This window comes from Passer domesticus, chromosome 4 (genome assembly GCF_036417665.1).
Source record: "Passer domesticus isolate bPasDom1 chromosome 4, bPasDom1.hap1, whole genome shotgun sequence".
Taxonomy (NCBI): domain Eukaryota; kingdom Metazoa; phylum Chordata; class Aves; order Passeriformes; family Passeridae; genus Passer; species Passer domesticus.
The window spans coordinates 58,725,626-58,745,982 of NC_087477.1; the positions used below are offsets into that span (position 1 = coordinate 58,725,626).

The 20,357-nt window shown below is 37.0% G+C and overlaps 1 protein-coding gene across 8 annotated transcripts in view; it reads left to right on the forward strand.

The window, feature by feature from the left end:
* Nucleotides 1-20,357, forward strand: part of CORIN (corin, serine peptidase) — a 119,427-nt gene that overhangs the window by 87,960 nt on the left and 11,110 nt on the right. For all 8 annotated transcript variants that reach the window (XM_064418245.1, XM_064418252.1, XM_064418253.1 and 5 more), the window contains 4 exons: nt 1,857-1,970; nt 4,349-4,459; nt 5,167-5,296; nt 18,209-18,331. In XM_064418245.1, the coding sequence (XP_064274315.1) occupies nt 1,857-1,970; nt 4,349-4,459; nt 5,167-5,296; nt 18,209-18,331 (478 nt within the window). The remainder of the gene's footprint in view (nt 1-1,856; nt 1,971-4,348; nt 4,460-5,166; nt 5,297-18,208; nt 18,332-20,357) is intronic.

Sequence of the window (20,357 nt, forward strand, 5' to 3'; positions counted from 1 at the left end):
CTACTTTCTGCAGTCTGGGTTTTGACCTGTAGTATTTTAGGTGAGAGAAAAGTGTGGTGGTCTTGACATTAAATATTTAATGATAGTTGTGTGGGAAATGTGTATATGGATAACAATTGGTAACTTCCTTCATGTTATGAAGGTAAGATCACATATGAAACCGTATTTCTTGTCAAAATGTATTTTTGAGATGGGGGTAATGTACATATTGACAAGTTTTCCTAGCTCTGTTTTCACTTCCCTTTCATTGAATTAAAAATGCATGTCACAAAAATAATTAGAGATGAAATATAAATACTCCAAATGGTAGATGATGTCTACCACCAAAGCAGTGTAATTGAACACTGAATTCAGTAACTAGTGAATTTTTCATAGGGAATTGTCTCTGTATTTGTCTGTGTGATTAGTTTTGGAAAGTCCTGGTACATTTCACGGTGTAACACTGTAATGTGTGAAGAGGAGTAAAGGAAACATGTATTTAATGAATTGTAAACACTGCTAAAAATAGAAAGGTTCATAAATTATGGGGAGTTTATGCTTTTTTTATTTAATGTTCATATCAATATCCTAACATGGCATTCCTTGTTCTATATAAGAGTAGAGTTTTGGGTTTTTTTGTTTCAATTATTTTTTCATTAATAGTTATCACAAATATTCTCAAGAAGGAGACCTGGAAAGTGGTGATACCCAAGAAAGTTATTTGATCATGAGAAATTTGTTTCAAAGGTTAAGGCTAGTTATTTCTGTGGGGTTTAACATTTATTTACATATTTTTTCAAATCCAAACAAAATCAAGCACCCCACGCATCCAGGTACAGGTAAAACTTGAGTAGATTTTTTCCAGTAATCCAGTAGGGATTCTCTGGTTCATATTTGTAAAATATGTACTTCAGAATTGAAATTTCTTGTAAACAGTGCATTTGCTTAGTAACTTAATGCTGATATGCTTTCCCAGTTCCAGGTCCAGGCAAAGAGAGGTACTGCTTTAAATACTGTTTTTAAATTTATACCTTAACTATTTACATGTATGAACATCAGGGCTAGCAATTGAATTTTCTCTTAGATTAAAATGAAAAGTATCATCTATAGGCCAAACAAGGCAATCAAATAATCTGGCTTAGTCAGGACAACATGTAATTTTTATTGCTTCCCATAAAACCAGAGTGTCAGTCATGCAGGACATTAGTATATCAAAGTATTTTAACTGGTATCACAATATAATATTTTATTAGTTGATGGAAATAAAAAGTGGAATAAAACAAGAGAAAACTATTTTCTAAATTGTAGCTTGGCTTATTCTTAATTTCCTCTAGCTGACCAACAGGAATTTTTCTGTCAAAGCACTTTGACATAATTTTGTATTACTTCTCTTTCTACCTTTCTTTGTGATTCTGCATCAGCACTGCCAGAAAAAATGTATGTATTTCTAGTGTTTCATGGAGATTCCATGCTTTTATAGGATTTGCTTTTGAAAGACCGAGGAATTTCTACAGACTGCAGAATTATAAAAGTTCTTATGTTACTAGTAAATGTATTTCAAGAATAGTGGTGTATGGGTTTTGAGCTAATTGAGCTAATGCCTAAACCATTATAGATATGTATACTATACACTCATAATACAATTATTATTTCAAAAACACAGGAATATTATGAAGTGTTATAATATTTAGATCCATTTATCATTGTACACTGTGCCAATCTTATTTCCATTTCTTCATTGGTAACTATTCTTGGTACCTTCTGAAATTTATATTGCAAGTGAAAATATTGTGTATATATTCAGTACTTTTAAGGAAGAAAACAGTTGATTCAATATTGCATACAAGTATTTCAGAAATGTGCTTGTCTGCCTGCAGGTTGTAGAGAAAGGGGTCTTTGGGAGTGTCCTTTGAAGAAGCTGTGCATCAAGCACACCATGATCTGTGATGGTTTCCCAGACTGCCCTGACATGATGGATGAAAAGAATTGCTGTAAGGACTCATGCAGTTTGTTACTCCCTTAAAAGGCTGATCACATTTTTGGGATGTTGGGGTCCAAAATAAATCGAAGTAAAAATGCTTTATGCTTTCTATAGGCAGAAAGACTTAGTCATTCCCTCAGTTCTCTTTTCAGTTTGTCTATGGCACCAATTTCTCTCTTTTCTCATCTTATGTCCTTTGTTGTTCACATCCTTGCTCTCTGGTCACTCTCATCCTCTTTTTCTTTTTTTTTTTAATTTTCTCTTTCTCCCTCCTTGTTCTTGTGCCTTAGTAATTTTATTCCTTGTAGATTTTTGACTTCTTTTCCCAGGTTTCCTCAACTTCATTTCATACACACATAGCTGATAGCTGGTCACTGCTCTTTTTTTCCTTGATTTCTACTTGATTTTACTTCTGATCAGTGTTTTGGTAAATGTCCTTGTTTATTTTCTTTCCTAATTGGCATTTGTTAGATTGTGGTTCCCTGCTTGGCTCCACAGATTTATTCTACAATCCAAACTGTGATAACAATGAAGAACTTAGGAGGATGCACTGGTGGCTCGGGCACACAGTCCATGTGCACAGTGCAAGTCTGTTCAAAGTGCTGGCAGGGAGCAGCAGGCCCCTGCTCCCTTGTGGGGGCTGTCCTCAGTTCTGTTCCCACTGTTTCCATCTGAGAATGGGATGGGAAGTGGTGGAACATCTGCACACAGCAGCTGCTTTGCAGAGTCCCACCCTGCATACTAACCTGGGAGTGAGTGCCTTGGGATGTTAGCTCCACTTTGATTGATATATTAGTGGTACTCTGAATTGTTTTCTCTGGAGAAAACCTGGTGTGTGGGCATGCTCCCAAGACAAGGAAGTAGAAAAGACATACTGGGAGAAAGTCTGCACAAGAAAGGAGGGATCATTGGTTGGTAAAGTTGGTTGAAAACTGAAATTCTTCATCCTCTGAGTAAACATGCTGTTTTGCCATTTTTGCTAGGATGTTTGGATATAGTTTTGTGATTTAAAAGAAGTTGCTCCTGTGTCTCTGGAATTCTGTTCATAGGAGCATTTTATGTGCTAAGTGAAGCCTATGAATATGTTTGCCAAAATGAACCGTGGCCTGCGTGTATCGCTAGATCAAACTTTATTTCTTTTTGGGAAGCTGAAGCTCACAAAACATTTCTTAATCTGCTTTTTATTGTAAAGATTATTTATACCATTTAACTTCCAAGCTCTGTGCTGTAACCTAAAGAGTGGAGGTGGTATTAAAGTGATTTACTTGTGATCACACATTAGGATCATGACAGAGAAAAGATTACCAAAGGGCTAAGGTTAAGCTAGTTTATAATTATCAGAGCATATTTCATCTCTGCTTTTGATTTGGGGCTTGAATAGTCTAAAATGGCAGCAAAGTTTTCCCAGCTGAGGGCTTCCAGTTTTTGAATTATGCTCTCTCTGGAAGGTGGAGTTAAAGTGCTTTTTCTGGTTTTGCATGCTTTATTCCAGAGCTAGAAAGATCAGGGGTAGGCAGCACTGCCTGCTCTATCTGTATGGTTTTCACTGTGGAGTGCACTTTTTGTACTAGTGTTGCAAGTAAGTGCTTGTATGGCAGGAAAAGTGCTGTACATCAGCCAAACATGGGCACAACTGAATGCAGCTCCCTTCCGTGCCTTCTCTCCCTCTCTGCCTTCTGCCAGGTCTCAGAATTCCCTAATGATGGGGTTTATAGAAGCTGGAAGTTATTAGTGAGGAAGGTACTGTACTTCTACAAACCTGCCTTTTGGAAGGGAGGTTGTTGAGGGAAAGCTAAAGGTCATTTGCAAATGGAAGTCTTGTGGTTCCCATACTGAGCAGAGTCTGGAAATCCATATGTAAGGATACCAGCTGTGAACTAGAATATATACAGCACTTCTCTATCTCTAGAGTGGATATAAAAATAAATATATAATTTTCAAAAGCAAAGGTGAATTCAAAAATTAATATATAATTGCTGTGGATGAGAGGAAATAGGTATTCATTGTGGTAAAATAATTTTTTCAAAAGCCATGAAGAACTAAACAAATTTGGATCAGTCAGCTAAAAAGCACAGAACAGTATTTTCTCTTACACCTTCTGAGGGGCTTAGACAGGTTTCATATAACCAGATCACAAATGATACTAAGGAATCCCAGATCTTGCATTTGTAGACACTCTTCCTTCCCTCTGAATTGCAATGCCCTCTGTCACTGCATGGCAGCAACCACCTTCTGCATCATGCTGAATTTTGTTGCAAATCTGCCTCATTTACTTTTTCCATAAATCTGATCTGTGTCTACCTTCATCCTCCTTTTTTTTTTCATCTCAATGTGAATTTCCCTTTGATCATGTCTTTCTCAGGAGGAAGCATGTTTTTGTCTTTGCAGCATTTTGTGACGAGAGTGAACTTGAATGTGCCAACCATGAGTGTGTGCCCCGTGAGCTCTGGTGTGATGGGCAGGCAGACTGCACTGACAGCTCAGATGAATGGGACTGTGGTAAGTGTCTGCTCTGCAGTGCCTCAGAGTGCTGTTTGGGTGATGGCAGCAATCACTGGTGATTTAATTCAGGATACAGTGGTGGAGAGGTGCTCCCTCTATAAGCAAAGAAAATACTGGGGTGAGGTTGGGAAAGCATGCAAGGAATGGGCAAAAGAGAAAGAAAAAGCTCAGTGTGAAGTGTTACAGTGCAAAGATAAAGTGATATAGCAAGAAAATGTATAGATGAAGTGTGTAATCTGGAAAGTATTGTGGACAGAGGAGAGATTGAGAAGATGCTGAGGTTTGGAAGGACCTTTTTAAGAATCTTCTTCGCATGTGATAAAAGCAGTTCCTGAGTTTTTATGTACAGATGAAGAGAGAAGAAATGGTGATGGTCTTTCTATCTAGATTATCTAACTAGATTAAGGCTATACAAACTAAGGCTGTCAGCAACCCATGTAAGTCTGTACTGGTGAATTAGAAATGTTTGTGTTTGTTCTTACCCTCTTGATGCCTTTGCTGTTGAGTGTCTCATGCTGTTCACTCTTAGCAAGGTTCAGATAACCACACTTGCCTTGGTTTTCAATTGCATAGCTATTCAGCATGTAAAGCTAGGAAAAGTGCCAGCAACTTGGAATAATCTTGAATGTAGTTGTAAGTTTCCAATTTTCCATCCATAAAACTATTTGAAATCATACTGAAGTTTTCTTTTTTTTTTTTTCCAGTTACACTGTCTAAAAACAGGAATTCCTTGATGCTCCTGACCGTTCACAGGTCAGCTGCTGATAACCATGTTTGTGCTGATGAGTGGGAAGAAAACCTAAGCCAACTGGCCTGCAATCAGATGGGTTTAGGGTAAGGTCAGTAGTTTGTAGCTTTGATGAATTTCTTAGGACATCTGGAGTGCTGGAGTTAGATGTGAACTATCATTGATCACTGCAATGTTAGACCTAGTGTGGAAATGGTTCACAGAGAAAAGAGGTAATGAAATTTTGTGAACTATGGCAGGAAGGGAATTTCACTAAAATCTAGGCACTTTCACCACTTTATAAACGTTGCACAATTGTTATTAAGTGTGTTTTGAAAAGACAATGGTGTTTTGCCAAGGCTCAGTACTTGAACTTACAGTTATTGCTGAGGCTCAGAATTGTTTGGCAATGTAATACTATGTTTCTTCCTAAAGAATTAAAGCAGACTTAGGAAATACAGGAAAAATCATCTCCATTTATTTGCTCTCTGCAATACATACTGTAAGTTAGAAAAGTGGATGTATTTAACTTGGGCATCTCTGAACAACAAATTGTTAAAGAGGGGGTTTCTGTGTGGAACTCATAAAAATAAATAGCCTCTAAGTGTCTTATTGAATGCACACTAAATTGTGGAATAATTGATGCAAAATACAACTGTTGGATAAAAAGCAAGTTCAGCTGCTGGGATATTCACAGCACTCTCTTACCAGGAAGAGGCAAATCCAATGGTATATAAGGCTATCTTTTGCCAGTGTGAATTAAGAGGTGTCTTTTCTGTTTGCTTTTCTCCACTACACAAACTGACATCCTTTGTACTTTTCTCAAAGTACACAGGAGGATAAAGACCCTGGGCTAGGGAGTCTGCACTTAATGTACTCTGCATAGTCTTGCACTGCAGAGATACTTGGCATCCATTCTGACAGATGCCCAGAATTGAAGACCCCCTGTAACTGACTGCCTGTCATTCTAACACACAACAATTTTGTACCTCTCTATCTAGTTTAGTGTATCTAAATAATATTTGCATTATCTTTATGCTTTAGCTTTATATAGCATCCTAGTAAAGCTTTATAGAATCATAGAATATACTGAGTTGGAAGGACCCATCAGTGTCCTTGAGTCCAGCTCCTGGCCTTGCACAGGACACTCCAACAATCACACCCTGTGCCTGAGAGCATTGTGCAAATGCTTCTTGAAGTCAGCCAGGCATGATGCTGTGACCACTTCCCTGGGAGCCTGTTCTCTGTCATCTCTGAGTGAAAAACCTTTCCCTGTTACCTAACCTGAACTTCCCCTGATGCTTCATACCATTCCCTTGAGTCCTGTCACTGGTCACAAGGCTGAGGAGATCAGTGTCTGCCCCTCTGCTTACCCTCTGAGGAAACCAGGTGACCTCACACCCTCCTCATACAGCTTCCCTTCCAGTCCCTTCACCATCCTCATGGCCATCTTTTGATGCTCTCTAACAGTTTAATCTCTCACATTGTGGCACCCAAAACTGCCCACAATATTCAGGGTGAGGCTACCCCAGAGCAGAGCAGGACAATCCCCTCCCTTGCCCAGCTGGTGATGCTGTCCCTGATGCTCCCCAGGACAGGGTTGTCCCTCCTGGCTGCCAGGGCACTGCTGGCTCATGTTCACCTTGCCATTGGTCCTGACATAAAATTTGCTTCTCTTTCCCATGATGCTTTCTGCTGGGAAAATAAAAATGTTTTAAACTATCACAACACCTCTGATTGAGTCCCTCCTTTTTTCAGAGGTGTGCCTCGGCTGAAATCAGCATGAGTAGAAACCTACACCTTCCTGCTTTTTCACTGATGCTTGCTAACAGGTGTTATCACTCCTACACTTTTAAAAAATGTAAGAGAAAAAGGGTTCTTAAATCTCACAACTCCATTTTCTAACAGGGTGACATATTCTACAAATCAAATTTTCTACAAGATATTTTTAGTAGGGACAGGCAATTGTGTCAAGGACAGTGGAAATTTAAATCTGAAGTCTACAACTTCAGTTTGACTCCAGTACTAATTTCTAATTCTTTCTTGCAGTACTTCAGGAAACCAGACCAGTGTTTGTCTTTCCTTTCTTAATGCCCAGTTTTGTCAGTCACCTGAAGCCTGATTTTCTTGGCTATTCTTCAAGTTTTTGTGGAGTGGCACTGCCACAACTACAGTAAATTAGCTTTGAAAAGCCATAAGAAAAACAAAGATTATTATGTGTTACCAGAACTGATTTCCAAAAGGAGTAATACGAGCAATATAGCTATTTAATTATTTTGTTAACATTGCATAGGGATTCAGTGAAAATGTCACAGAGACTAATGCTTTCTGTATGGTGGAATGGAAGACTGTATAATTGGAGTTCATGCTACTGTGTAATCAATCTGATCTGAAGCCATGAACTTCCTCTCTTGGCATTTATGTCCTGTATGCATTATTTAATTGACTTATAACAAGAATGCCTGAATGTGAGGTTGACAATATTGGTGTTTTTAACAAGCTTTTCTACTCACCATTGAGGGTGCAGATAAATTAGACTGTATATTGCACAGAACTCAAATAATGATAAAACTTCTCCTTTTTACACTTAAAGAAATCATTAAATAAATATGAAATGTTTTATGCAGTGCTTTTCTGCAAGTATTCCCAGTGAAAACAACTTCATTTTACTCCTTCCCAATTAAAGCTGTGAATGTACAAATTCTGTCCACATTAGAGCACACTGCAGAACCTCCCAGTTTTGTGGCTGTGCAAATTTCTTCAATAATTACTTACAGCAGCATTTCATTTTGCTTTAATAGCTCTCTTGTTTATTCTTAGAGAAAAATAAGGCATGTGAGATATCAAACTGAAGAGTTATTAATGCCTTAGACCAGGAATTACAATGAATGGTAGCTTTTGGAATTTTTATTTTCTGTAAAGCTCTGCAAACTATTTTTAAAAACTGGTGCTTTGCCAAATAAAAACTCCCAATTACCATATAATGTGGTAATGTTTAAAATATAAAGGCAATGTTCTAACAGCTTTTGGATATTTTAGTTATTTAAAAAGAACATATTTTAATACTTTAGGTGAAATTAATCTGAAAAAACAAATTAAGATAATGAAGTAATAGTGGTTAAAGTTAGGTTAATTTAACAGGTAGTGGTAACACATTTTACAGAATAGCAGTCTGTCTGTTTGGAACACATAAACCTTGAGTCTGAGGCAGCATGAAAAGTTAATTCTATTCTGCCCATTTCACAAAATGCTAGCAATTTTACTGGCTGTTTGCCAGTTATAATTTCACAGAGGATGTGGTTTTCCAGTTTTTCATAGCACCACTCATGGAATGTGTTGTGTGATGCATGATGCAACATCACACAAAGCCACAAGTCCCAAGCATTGTCTGAAAGGCTTTGGACTAATGATGGCTGGTGCTCAAGTTATGCAACATGTATTCTTAGCAGTTCTTATGTTTTCCTCTAGTACAAAAGATGCTAAATTTGTTTGTTTGTAATGCTAAGCTTAATGGGAATGCTCAAGTTTTAGGTCTCACAGTTTACAACTAGATGGGACTACCATGCCACCTAATCTGACTGCATCTTTGTGTCAGGACATTTAAGTTTATTGAAAGACTTCTGACTGAGTCCCAAATTTCACTACAGTGAATTTAAATGCAGTTTCTGGCAATTAGTTTTCCTGTTAACACAGGTAGAGAACAGAACAACAGTCAGTCTCACACTTGTCCTGGTGTGTGCTAGAAGCTATGCTGCTGAGGATGGCTGTACTGCCTAGGTTCAGAACATTGGAAGAATGATGGAAGAGTGTATTTTGTCATGATGTTCAGTTGACCCACTCTCCATATACTTGGAAGTCCACATTATTTGTTGATGAAATGGCAATCATAAATCGTGGTCTGCTCAGCTCTGAAATTGGATAAAGGCAGTAGTGGAGTTGTTCTGTCATTCTGTGACAATATAGTGGAATAATTTGTCTTTCTTGGCTGCACTAGGATGATATAGCAAATACAATAAACTTCAAGAGTTTGTACTCAGGAGAGTACGGGGGAATTTTGACCATCTTGTTCTGGTCTAGTATCAGTGTAAAATTGCAGCTGTCTACCAAGTTACCCGTTTTTTAAAATCTCCTGTTATCTCTTCCTGCTGCTCCTTTTCTTGGAGGCTGTGTCACAGGTGGTCCACTGAAACCAGCAGCTCCTTTTCCTTCTTTCCTCTGCTGTAGCATCTGCTGTGTACGTATTTATGGACAGGCAAGTTTGTTGTTGCAGCCTGGCCTTCTGTCTGTCCTGGTACTTTTCACTCAATGTCTTTGGTATAAAGTTCTTGAATATTTGACAACTGAGCAGTCAAGCTGCTGGACAAACAGTCTCTTGTTTTCACATGATCTAGTCTGATTTTTTTATTACTCTGTAACTATTTCTGCAAGAGGAATAATGGAAGCTCGGCTAATGTTTTATTTGCTCAAAGAACATAACAAAACCAAAACCCAGAATCCTTCTGTAATACCCATGTAATAAATTTCAATTTCTGAATGAAACTTCATTTTCTCCAAGAATAGACATGACATTTGGTGAAACAAATTCCATGCCAAAGAGGAAGTATTTGTACTCATTAATTCAATCTAGATTTCTAGACCCATTCAACAGAATGTAGCATACTTTTAACCTACCTTGAATCAATTCATGTTTTCCATGGCCACAGTATTCTATTAATCCTATAGATGATGTAGAAAGATAGCAAATTTTTCACAATTCATTTAATTTTTTAAGAATGGCAACTAATTACTAATTACTGAAATTTACTGAAAATAGAGCTGTGGTAGATGTGGAAGGCTGTTCTAGCAAATTGGAGCAATAACGGACCAATGTTAAAATATGTAGAGTTTATTCTGTGTATTAGAGTTGTGCTGGATTAATATCTGATAGATTATCTGATAGACATTTTCCTTGTATATATGTAGTTTAAAATATAATTATTTGGATAAGGCTGTTTTTGAAGAAATCCCAACCTTAATTCCTTCCATAATTCCTGACAAATTGTGACAGTTTCTTCAAATAATCATTAAACGTGTGGTCAGTGCCCTCATATAGCACTTTCTAGTTCCATGATTGGATATTTTCTTTTTTTTTAAAGTAAAATGATTCATACTCATTTTATTATCTCAAACATCCTTGGGGCTGTCTGAATGTGCTTCTGGGTAATTGGCCATAGGTGGCCATACTTGACCTGCACAGGTCCCTTCCAAGCCCAACCATTCTGTGATTGGCTAAAAGAAAGATACAGGAATACTTCCAAACCAGGAAATGTTCTTATTCCAATGATTGGTCACAAATCCTTTTTCAAACTGTTTTATGCCATAACTTGTCCATTATAAACCTACTGCCCTTTCTTTCTTTTTTTATCCAGGGGTTTCCAGATTCAAATTTACTCCATTTAACACTAAGCAGATACTAAATCTCTCTGCACCAAAAATTTATTCTGAAATCCGCAAGTTGAAGTGTTTTGGGATTTTTTTTTTTAACTTATATATTGAAACTAAAATAGTGTAGATTTAGACCAGACATAAGGAATAAATGTTTTACAGTGAGGATAGTGAAACACTGGAACACATTATCCAGAGAAATGGTAGACACCCTATTCCTGGAAATATTCAAGGTCAGGTTGGATGGGACTCTGAGCAACCTAGTCTGTAATTTAATGAGATGACTTAAGACTTTGAGAGGGGCAAGGACTGCAAGAAACACAGCATCTTTTATCAGCCAAGCTTTCAGGCAAATAGGTCTTCCTTCAGTTTTGCTCTTCCTGCTGTGTAATTCAGGAAAGTCTTATTTGACCTCCACACCCTCTCCTCAACTCCTACCAAGCATCCTAATGAAAGATGCCCTCTGCATATAAACCCTGTATCATTAAACAGACAAGGTGTCCTTTCAAAGGTTATCTTAGCTCATGAAATGATGTCAGTGTCAGATTTAGATATAAAAAGTAAGCTCAAAAATGTAAAACTGCCTATGAGAATATGGCTCTCAAGTTCTGTTAGAGATGAGAGAAGAAAAAATTGGTAATAAAAGAATAAATATGTTACATGTCTTGGAAAAATAAGCATAAATTACACTATGGAAAGATTTCTTAGTGAATAATAATTCTGTAAAGGATGATGTTGAACAAAGAAACAAATGAATTTTGTTCAAATTCAGTGAATATTTTCATTACAGGAGAAAAACAAGGTTGAAAAATCAAGTTATTTGTTTCAAATTTTTGAAATTAAAGAACTAAAATTTTGTTTGAAATCAACATTTTTCTCTGAAATACATCCTTTGTATTTTGAAAAGAAAAAGCTAATTTACTTTAAATGAAGGACTTTACATTTAATTTGAAGGTGAATTAATACTTCCAGCTAAGAAAATCTAGATTGCGTTTGAAGCTTTTACTTCAGGTGCTCCCAACTGGTATTTTTTTAAGTTTAGCTACAAAATGATACTTTATGAAACCTGTAATTTACAGAGTCAGAGAACAAAGTGCTGCAAAATCAGCCCTCTGTTGTCAACACTGTTTTCAGCACAAATCTGAAACACAACCCCATCCTAGCTGTGAAGAAAATTAACTCTATCCCAGCCAAAACCAGCATGCAGAGATAAAGCAAGCAATTTTCTTTTTCAGTATAATTATGAGTTAACTCATTTTTTCTAGGTTTGACTAGTTTATCAGCTAGGAGATAGGACTGAGGGATTTTGAAACTTTCTACCAAAAAATTCCAAGAATAATTTAATAATATGTGTTTATTTTTCCAATCAATGCAGTGAATACTTTTAATTTCTATTTTCTATATTTCAATATGTTTTCACTTTAAAATTTCAGATATCTCTGAAAAATCTCTGATTTTAATGCTCTTAAAGTCAAGGTTTTGATCTTTTACTCCATATGCTGTGGCACAGCTGTGGCTTTAGAGAATTCTGCTCAAGACCAAGAAACATTTTAACCAATTTGTACAGACAGGAAACAGATGCTGTTCCAGCTGTGAAATATGCCTAATTTGCTTTAAATTCGTGCCCATGTGTGTGTGATCCATTGCCTTTGGCTAACTCAAGGCTTCCTTTCTCAAACCTGCTCTCACATGAGGCCTGCAAGATTGGAATTTCAGAAACTGAACTGATGTGTTGTCACTGTTACTTGCAAGGAGCAAATAACAGTGCAAGCAAGAATCAAAAAGTAATCCAGTTTATGCATTATATTTTATTTATTGAACAAGTTTTTCTGAATGGAATAGGGAGAATAAGAAAACATAAGAAAAAGAATTTAAGACATTGCTGTACAGAAGTATCCCAAATGTGTTACAATCAGAATGATGACCTTCATAGCCTAACATTAGTCCCTGCCTTCTCGTTTGCATTCTTTTCTTTTCATTATAATTTAGTATGCAAGTCATAATGTTTATTTTTCACTGTAAACATTGACTGTTGCGCACAGTGATCAGCAGGTAGCAGACTAGAATGCTCTGAAAACTTTTTATTAAATATTTCTATTGTACAGCTTATCTAATGAAACATTATTTTTCTCTGCTGAGAGCACATTTATAATGTAGAACATAGACTGGGTTCTCTTTTTCTCTCTTAATTCTAAAAATTCCTCTCTTAAACACACATAAGAGAATTGCTAGCTTGAAATTAAATTTATTAAAGGAATATTCTAATTTTTAAGTTGAAATTGAAAAATTAGAAATTCCTACTTGAGTTACGTAAGCACTACTGCAAAGTGAAATGTTTTGCCTGATTTTACAAGTAACTGATTTTATAGGTTATTAAATATTTCTAATTGACTTAGATTAAAGGAAACTATTACATTAAAGGAATTAGACATTGTAGAATTTCATGTGCCCTGTGATGTTCATTAGATCTAGCAGACATCTTTTGTGAAGGAGCAAGACTGACTTGGCTAAGGCACAAGCTGTAGGGTTGCCTGAAATGGAAAGTGGGATTCTAGAGAGAGTGAACATGTAGATCAAACCTTTAAGAACTGGTGTAGAACATAAGTGTCCTGAAAAATGAGAAAAGCCAGGAATATTATACAGGAAAAAAAAATAATTAAAAAATGGGGGCAAAGCAAGAAAAAACCCAAGACAAAACCATAAAGACAACTTAGGAAATCATATTACATTACTAAGATAGCAAAGACTTGAGAAGGATGGTTAGAGTAAGAAATTAATGGGTAATGCCCTGTTCTTCAAAAATATCTAGGTTTGTTGAAATCATCTAAGCGTATTTAATATTTATGTCTCTGGTAGGTCTCCATGATGACTGACAGTAGTGGTAGCCATAGGTTTGAGAAGTTGTAGAGAATGGAGGAAACTGGTATGTCATCTTTCATTAAAAAGGATAAAAGAATGAGATACCAAGATTTACAAACCACTTGCCTAGCTTGAATTACCAACAGATTACAGCAGTATAGGGTCATAATGACAGACAGAATCAGGAACAAATAATGTCACAGTCCCTTAATTTATTTCTTGAAATACCAGAGACACTGTGGATGGGGAAAAAACTGTAGATGTGATATACTTTTAACTTTCACGCTATGTGAAATGACTTTTGAAATAAGTAAGGAGCTATGAACAGAGATGAAATGCTGTGGGAATGTTGATGATTTACTGTCAGACCATAAAGATGTATTGGTGGGGGTCAGGCACATGCCAGTGTGTCTGGGAGGTTACAGTGGTATTGTGAGTCATTCAGATGACAGGGTGGAGAGCAGGCCTGATCATTTCTCATTCAGCATCGAGCTGGGAGGATCTGAAAGCATTTTGGAGGACAGGATTAGAATTCAAAAATTTTTTGACAGGCTGGCAAAATGGCCTGAATTAACCAAGAATGTTTATGTGTAATCACTTTGTGGCATTCAGTTTGTATTAGATTTGGACTAAATGAGAATTGGTCAGTCAGGGGGAAGGAGTTATAGAAGCCTTGAAATATGTAGAAGGTTAGAAATTAACAGCTCTCCATTTCTGATGGAAAAAACAGTAAAGAGCTTAAATGTCAAGTAGGAAAATTTAGAATAAACATTATTTTAAAAATTGCCTGAATATATTGACTGGAAATTCTGAGGATTCTCCATCATTAAAATTATGTACAAACAGGGGGTAGGAAAATCTGCCAGAGAGAATCTAGATATGGTTGATCTTATTTCGAATTAGGGGGATGGGTCAGATGGCCTCATAAGATTTTTTTGGCTGAATTTCTGATAGTTAACATTTTAGTGAAAGAATGTCTTGTGGAAGAATTTTTTCATAGGTCCAAATCCCATTTAATTCTTGAAAGCAGTGCAGAAGACCTAATGAAAATGTGTGAAAGTCACACTTGTCTTATACCACTAAACTTGGTATTTCAATCACCTCAAATGTAGAGGAGAAAAAAAGTCATAAAACATTGCTGTTTGTCATGCATCTATTGTAAACTTATTTTAATATAGAACTTTCAACTGTCTTGGAGAGGCCCATAGGCTAAGACTACAGGAACACAAAAATTTATTCATTGAGTGTTATGTTTGAGCAGTTTGAGCTCAGAAGCACTAGTGCAGCTCTTCCTTATAAAGATTTACTGCAGATGAGAAAATTTACTACACATGAGAAAATTAAAATTTTATGGTATGTTCAGATTTTTAGAACCACGTGGGTTTTAAAATAATACTTGAGTATGCAAATAATTTCATCCAAATAGCACTATGACATGTTTTAAAGTCATGTGGTGCAGGTAGGATTTTTAATTTATTTTGTGAGTCTAGTGAGAGATTTGCTCAAAAAATCACCACTCAAAATGTGTGAATTATTGTTACCATGGTATGAATGTCTTAAGTTTGCAGACAGCATTAATAAACTTTCTGAAGTAATGTAGCTAGTTCAGATATCTGCATACAGATATTTGTTGAACTTGATGGTCTTTAAACTCTTTCCAACCTAATTATTTCTGTGATTCAGTGACTGTTCTGTGAATGTCAGTAAATGTTAAAATATGCTCTGGTATGTGAAAAGTCTGATGGCTTTCTTTAAGATTCAGCTCTTCGTCATAGGCTCTGGTCACTACAGTGTGTTTGTGCTGTGCAAAAGAATCATAAAATCCTCACTGTAACAGGCATCTAGTCCTTCTCCCACTTGAAGAAGACCTGTTGCCAAATGGGATCAGTTCAACCACTGCTCTGTTTAGCCAAGTCTTGAAAACTTTGATGGATAGAGCTCTCTGTTCCAGGGCTGCTTCACCTTTCTATTGAAAAAGTATTTCCTTTTTGTGTGCTGTGAATCTCCAAAACTGTAGGTCGAGGCCATTTCCCCATATTTTATCATGCAGCACTATTGAGAAAAATTTGTTTCATTCATGTTTTAACTCCTCTTCAAGTAGTTGCAGGTTGCTGCTGAATTGCCCCTTAGCTTCCTCTTCACAAGAATAAGCAAGTTCAGTACCCTCAACCCCTCCTTATAAGTCAGTGCCAGAGGCCCCTCAAAAATCTGAAAGCCATTTGTGTGATCCTTCCCAGTTTCTAAGTTTCTGAGGTACATCTTAAACTGATGTACCTCAAAACTGCCCACTGTCTTCCAGTATGGTTTCAGTCAACAAATACTGTTTCAGTTTTGCTTTTTGCCAGTAAAGGTAATACGTAAAAGCACTAATTTAAAATCCACACCAAGTTGCTGAGCAAAGCAGTTATGGTATATTCAAACCAAAGGGGAAAGCAGAAAACTACAGAGAAGTTAAAGAGCCTTCTGAAAGAATTTAATAAAACAAGTCTTTGAAGACCTAGCTTGATGTCTACAAGTAATTAACAATATAACCTTGTTTTAGAAATTCAGAAGAAGATGTGTGCTACAGCTCTAAGAGGGACCAAATAGAACCTGCTGGCTGCTGTTTCTGGAGCACAGGATGGGGCTGCTAAAATGGGTACCCATTGCTGCACCTCCCTCCTTCTCTGAGTGATTTACAGTCCCTGGTGTAATGTGTGTTTCTGGCCCAGCAGCCCCTCTGAAAGTCTCACACTTAGAAACTCTCACCAGCCTGAATCTTTACTCCCGAGATTTTTAGCTCATGTTCTCTCATTCTCTAGCAATTCTGAGAATGCTCTGTCTCTACACAAATGCTAACCATTGTCTCCAGCTTTCATCATCTAGAAATGAGGCTCTGTGTTCTCCTTCATTCTGGCTATTTCTCATTAAGTAGGTGAAAGGAGACAAGTGGCAGCCCTTGCCTATCTAAAAGAAAATCTTTTATAAGCAGCATCAAGGAGGGAACATAAATGTTTATAGAAGCCATTCTAAAGATATAAATTAAGGTATCCTGGTTTTGTTGTTTTATATCAAATAGTGACCACCAAAGAAAAAAGGTATAAGTATGATCTTTTGACTTTTGCTTTACTTAAGTAAAATAACTATAAAATTTCTTGCAGGTATAAGTGTTTTGTAGGTTGTTACCTTGATTTAGAAGCACATATCTCCTTAATGCTGATTGTAGCATCACTGTAATCTGTAATTCAGAACTGCAGGTTTAATCAAAACAATCTGGTATTTGTATTAATATAGATTTGAATTCATCAAATGGCATGATATTTGCACCTTTCTGCACATTTTTGAGTTACATATTTTATAGATCAGAAACTGTTTACAAGTTCATAAAATATCACTGTACACAGCTATGAAATGGTGAACATCATTGTTCAAAGAAGATCATAAGGCAGAATGTCATTGTAAGAAAAAGGTTTGCATATGTTTGGTAGGAAATATGGAAGAGAGCAGATCTTTATGTGAATTCTAAAAGCTGGCACTGAGAAAGAAAACTCTTTTTACAGCAAACATATGCCTGCACATTCTGGTTAGTAGATCATGGAATAATATTTGCTTAATATGCCCAGAGAAGGTTCTGAAAAATAAGTCATGCAACAGGCAGGGTCCAGGGCCATGACCTCAAAGTTTCGTTTATTCTGCCAGCTGTGTTGAAAATATTTCCATATGGTTACAATGACAACTTTACCATAAAACAGAGTTCTTTGGTCTCTGTAAATTTATGCAATCAAGTGGGTAAAGAATGTTAGTGTTCTGTAAAGATTTTTTTAAAAAATAAATATAATCAGTATTGAGAATCGGACTGAAAGACAAGCTAATATCTTGGCTGGCATTACCAGGTACTGTCATGAGAGATTGGGTTCAGAGGCCAATTTAAGGACACATCACAGTTTTTCTGAAATTCTCTCATCCTCTTTTCCATTAGTTAGGATTTAGAATTTGGCCTTTGACTGGGAGAGCACTGCTTGAAAGTCCTTGTCATTGATAGGGGTTGATGGCTAATCATGAGTGGTTCTGTGCTGGAAAGCTGCATGACAAGCAAAGTCATTTAGAAATGCTGTGTTTTTTCCATTTGGCAGTCAAGGTTTAATAAAATAGCAATTTCTTGAGTCTGTCAGGCAATAACTAGACTGAGGGAGTGGATATATGAAAATATGTCCTGGTTCTAACTCTCACCCTTGTTAGGTTGCTGCAGCAGAACAGGTTTGGCATCATCACCAGTGACTTGTTCTGTTTCTCAAAGCAGGCAGCTTGGACTAAGAGATACTCTCAAGTCTTATTAACAAGGACTAGACTTTTCCTTTTTACTGTCAAATTTTAATGGATGTCCAATGACAGGAATGTAAGAAAATATTTTTTCTGTTGCTTCTTTTACATATGAAGATCTTTTTTTTTTTTTTTTTTTTTGGCATTTTGCAAGGCCAAGAAACTGTTGAAACAGTATCAATGTGTGCATTACAGTAAATGCCACCAGAAGGTTCTTGCTGTTCCTGATTCCAATTCTGCTTCTTGTTGGGAAATACAACGTGACAGTCATGTGTTGGCTGGCCTGGCTTCTCGGGGTGATTTCATTCTCCTAACTGTGTATCTGCCACTCCTGGCTTTGCCCTATCACTCAGACGTGTGTAAACAGATATGTTAGGGCCTCTTCACCTTCATAACTGCAACACAGAAGTTCTATCAATGTCTTTCATTTGTTTCAGAGGACCATCCAAAACAGAAATTGTAATAGAGAATGAGGAAATGCGGGACCAAAAATGGCTGAATCTGCACCCAGACTGGAGGAATAAAAATGCATCCACTTTACATGCACTTCTAGTGAATGGGTAAGTAACAGGTTAAAAAATATCTATTTCACTGCTGTGGGTGGTCACTTATCAATGCAGGATGACAAACTCTCTGGTAAGCTCTTTTTTCCCATGGTGTCTGTGCATAAATCCCAGCAGATACTCATGTAAGTTGTTAAGATACATTCTACAATTACTTTAGTGCCTACAATCACTGTAGTCTCTTTTGAGACCATTTTGTGAATCCTCTGGGGCCCGTTCTGGTAGAATAAGAGCATTTGAGTGATACAGAGGTGATGCCCTTGAAGCGCCTGGACCAAACAGCTTTGTTAAATCTCCGCTGAGCAAGAAAGTCCAGCAAGTACTATAGAGCAAAACCTGCAGACACATCTTACCATCCTCTGTAGCCTGTGTATTCTGGATTCATTACTTTGGAGAACCCACAGCTCCTTCAGTAGAAGCTACATCCACTTAGAGTAGATTTCCCTAGCTCTGGATTCAGATGATGGTATATTCCTTTTAATTAACCCAACTAAACAGTTATTCATGAGAAGCCAGGATTTCAGGGTTGAGACATTCAAAGTGTGACTATGAAGAGCCACTGAACTAGAAATCCAGGGCAAAACTGGGAGAGGCATCTAATCCCCATTGGCAACTGCATTCTTCAAAAAGCAGATTCATGGTTTCCCTATTCTCTGAAATGCCCGGGAGCTTTCAGAACGTCATTCTTCCTTAGAAAATCCTTGTGTTTCACTGGAAAAGATTGTCTTGGATAACTGCAGAGATACAACATGTGTGAAGACAAAAATCTGAGGAAGAAATCTACTTTTCTTTTGCTTGGCTCTATTACTTTCTATACTCAAAGTTTTCCCTAGTGGCAGAATACTCAAAAGATTGTGCCTGCAAGGAGGACCTAGTTTTGCTTTCTTGCGTCTCAATTTTGTACCTTTTTTGTCTTACGTTGGTATTTTCCCCATTCCTTTAAGTTAATTTATAGTTTTTCATCTAGAAGGACCATTACTGAACAATACTTGAAAGTTGTCTTTTTAACTCTTTGATTTTCCTTTCTCACTGTCTTTTTCCTCTAGCCTAAGAGTATCTAAATGCTTTTCTCCAGAGTAATACAGGAATAAGCCTTGGGTTGTGACCAGATGCAAAGGCAGTCATATTCTGCTCAGTCACTAAAGTGCAAAGCAGAAATTTCAAGGTACTTTTTGACATTTTTGAAAGAGGTCTGCAAGGAAACATATGAAGTAATGGGTCTGGAGCCTCTGAGTTACAAATTCTAGCCGTAAAAGATTTCATTTTGCCCAAAGAGCAGGTTAAAGGAGAGAAAGCATCAGTAATGAGGATTATTGTTAAATCTTTAGCATTAATGAAAGATACATGTAGGAAACAGATCTTCCAGTCCCCCTGAATTCAGAAAATGGATAACAAGAAGTGAGAGGCTGAGGAGGAAGGATGCATGAAGGGTGAGGCTGTTTTTGTTTTGGCTGCATCAGGCATCCAGTCCAGATGACTGAGAAGTGCTCCTGAGCCCTGCAGTCTGGGAGTATTCATCTGTGTCACCTGCAGCATGTAAAATGTTTGTGCTGTGCAGTATGTTGTATGTTTAAAGGAGTTTCCAGGCTTCTGGGCTAATGGGAACTTGGCCAAGAACTAACAAATACACCACTAAATCATAAAGTTTTGATAGGAGGGAACAGCACAGCGCAGGCAGTGCACACATAAAAGCTTAAAAGTTTTCTCTTTAGAGCTAGCTGAATGGTAAGTCAAAGAAACAAGTGTAAAACACAAGTATGGCTGGTGTTATATTGTGTGTATTTTCTTGTCTGTCAAAATTATGCACAAAATTTAATTTCCAGAAATTCATTATCTATCTCTTCTATCGCTAGAAAAATAATTTTGTGAACTGGGTTTTCAAGAAGAGAAATAGACTGATTTTTACAGTGTATGAATGAAGTATAGTCAATGTAAGGGACAAAGGTTTGGTTAAATTCCAGATTCAAGGTAATCTGTTGGGCTGGCTGACACTGTTGTTTTGCCCCGTTAGTATCTATGACTT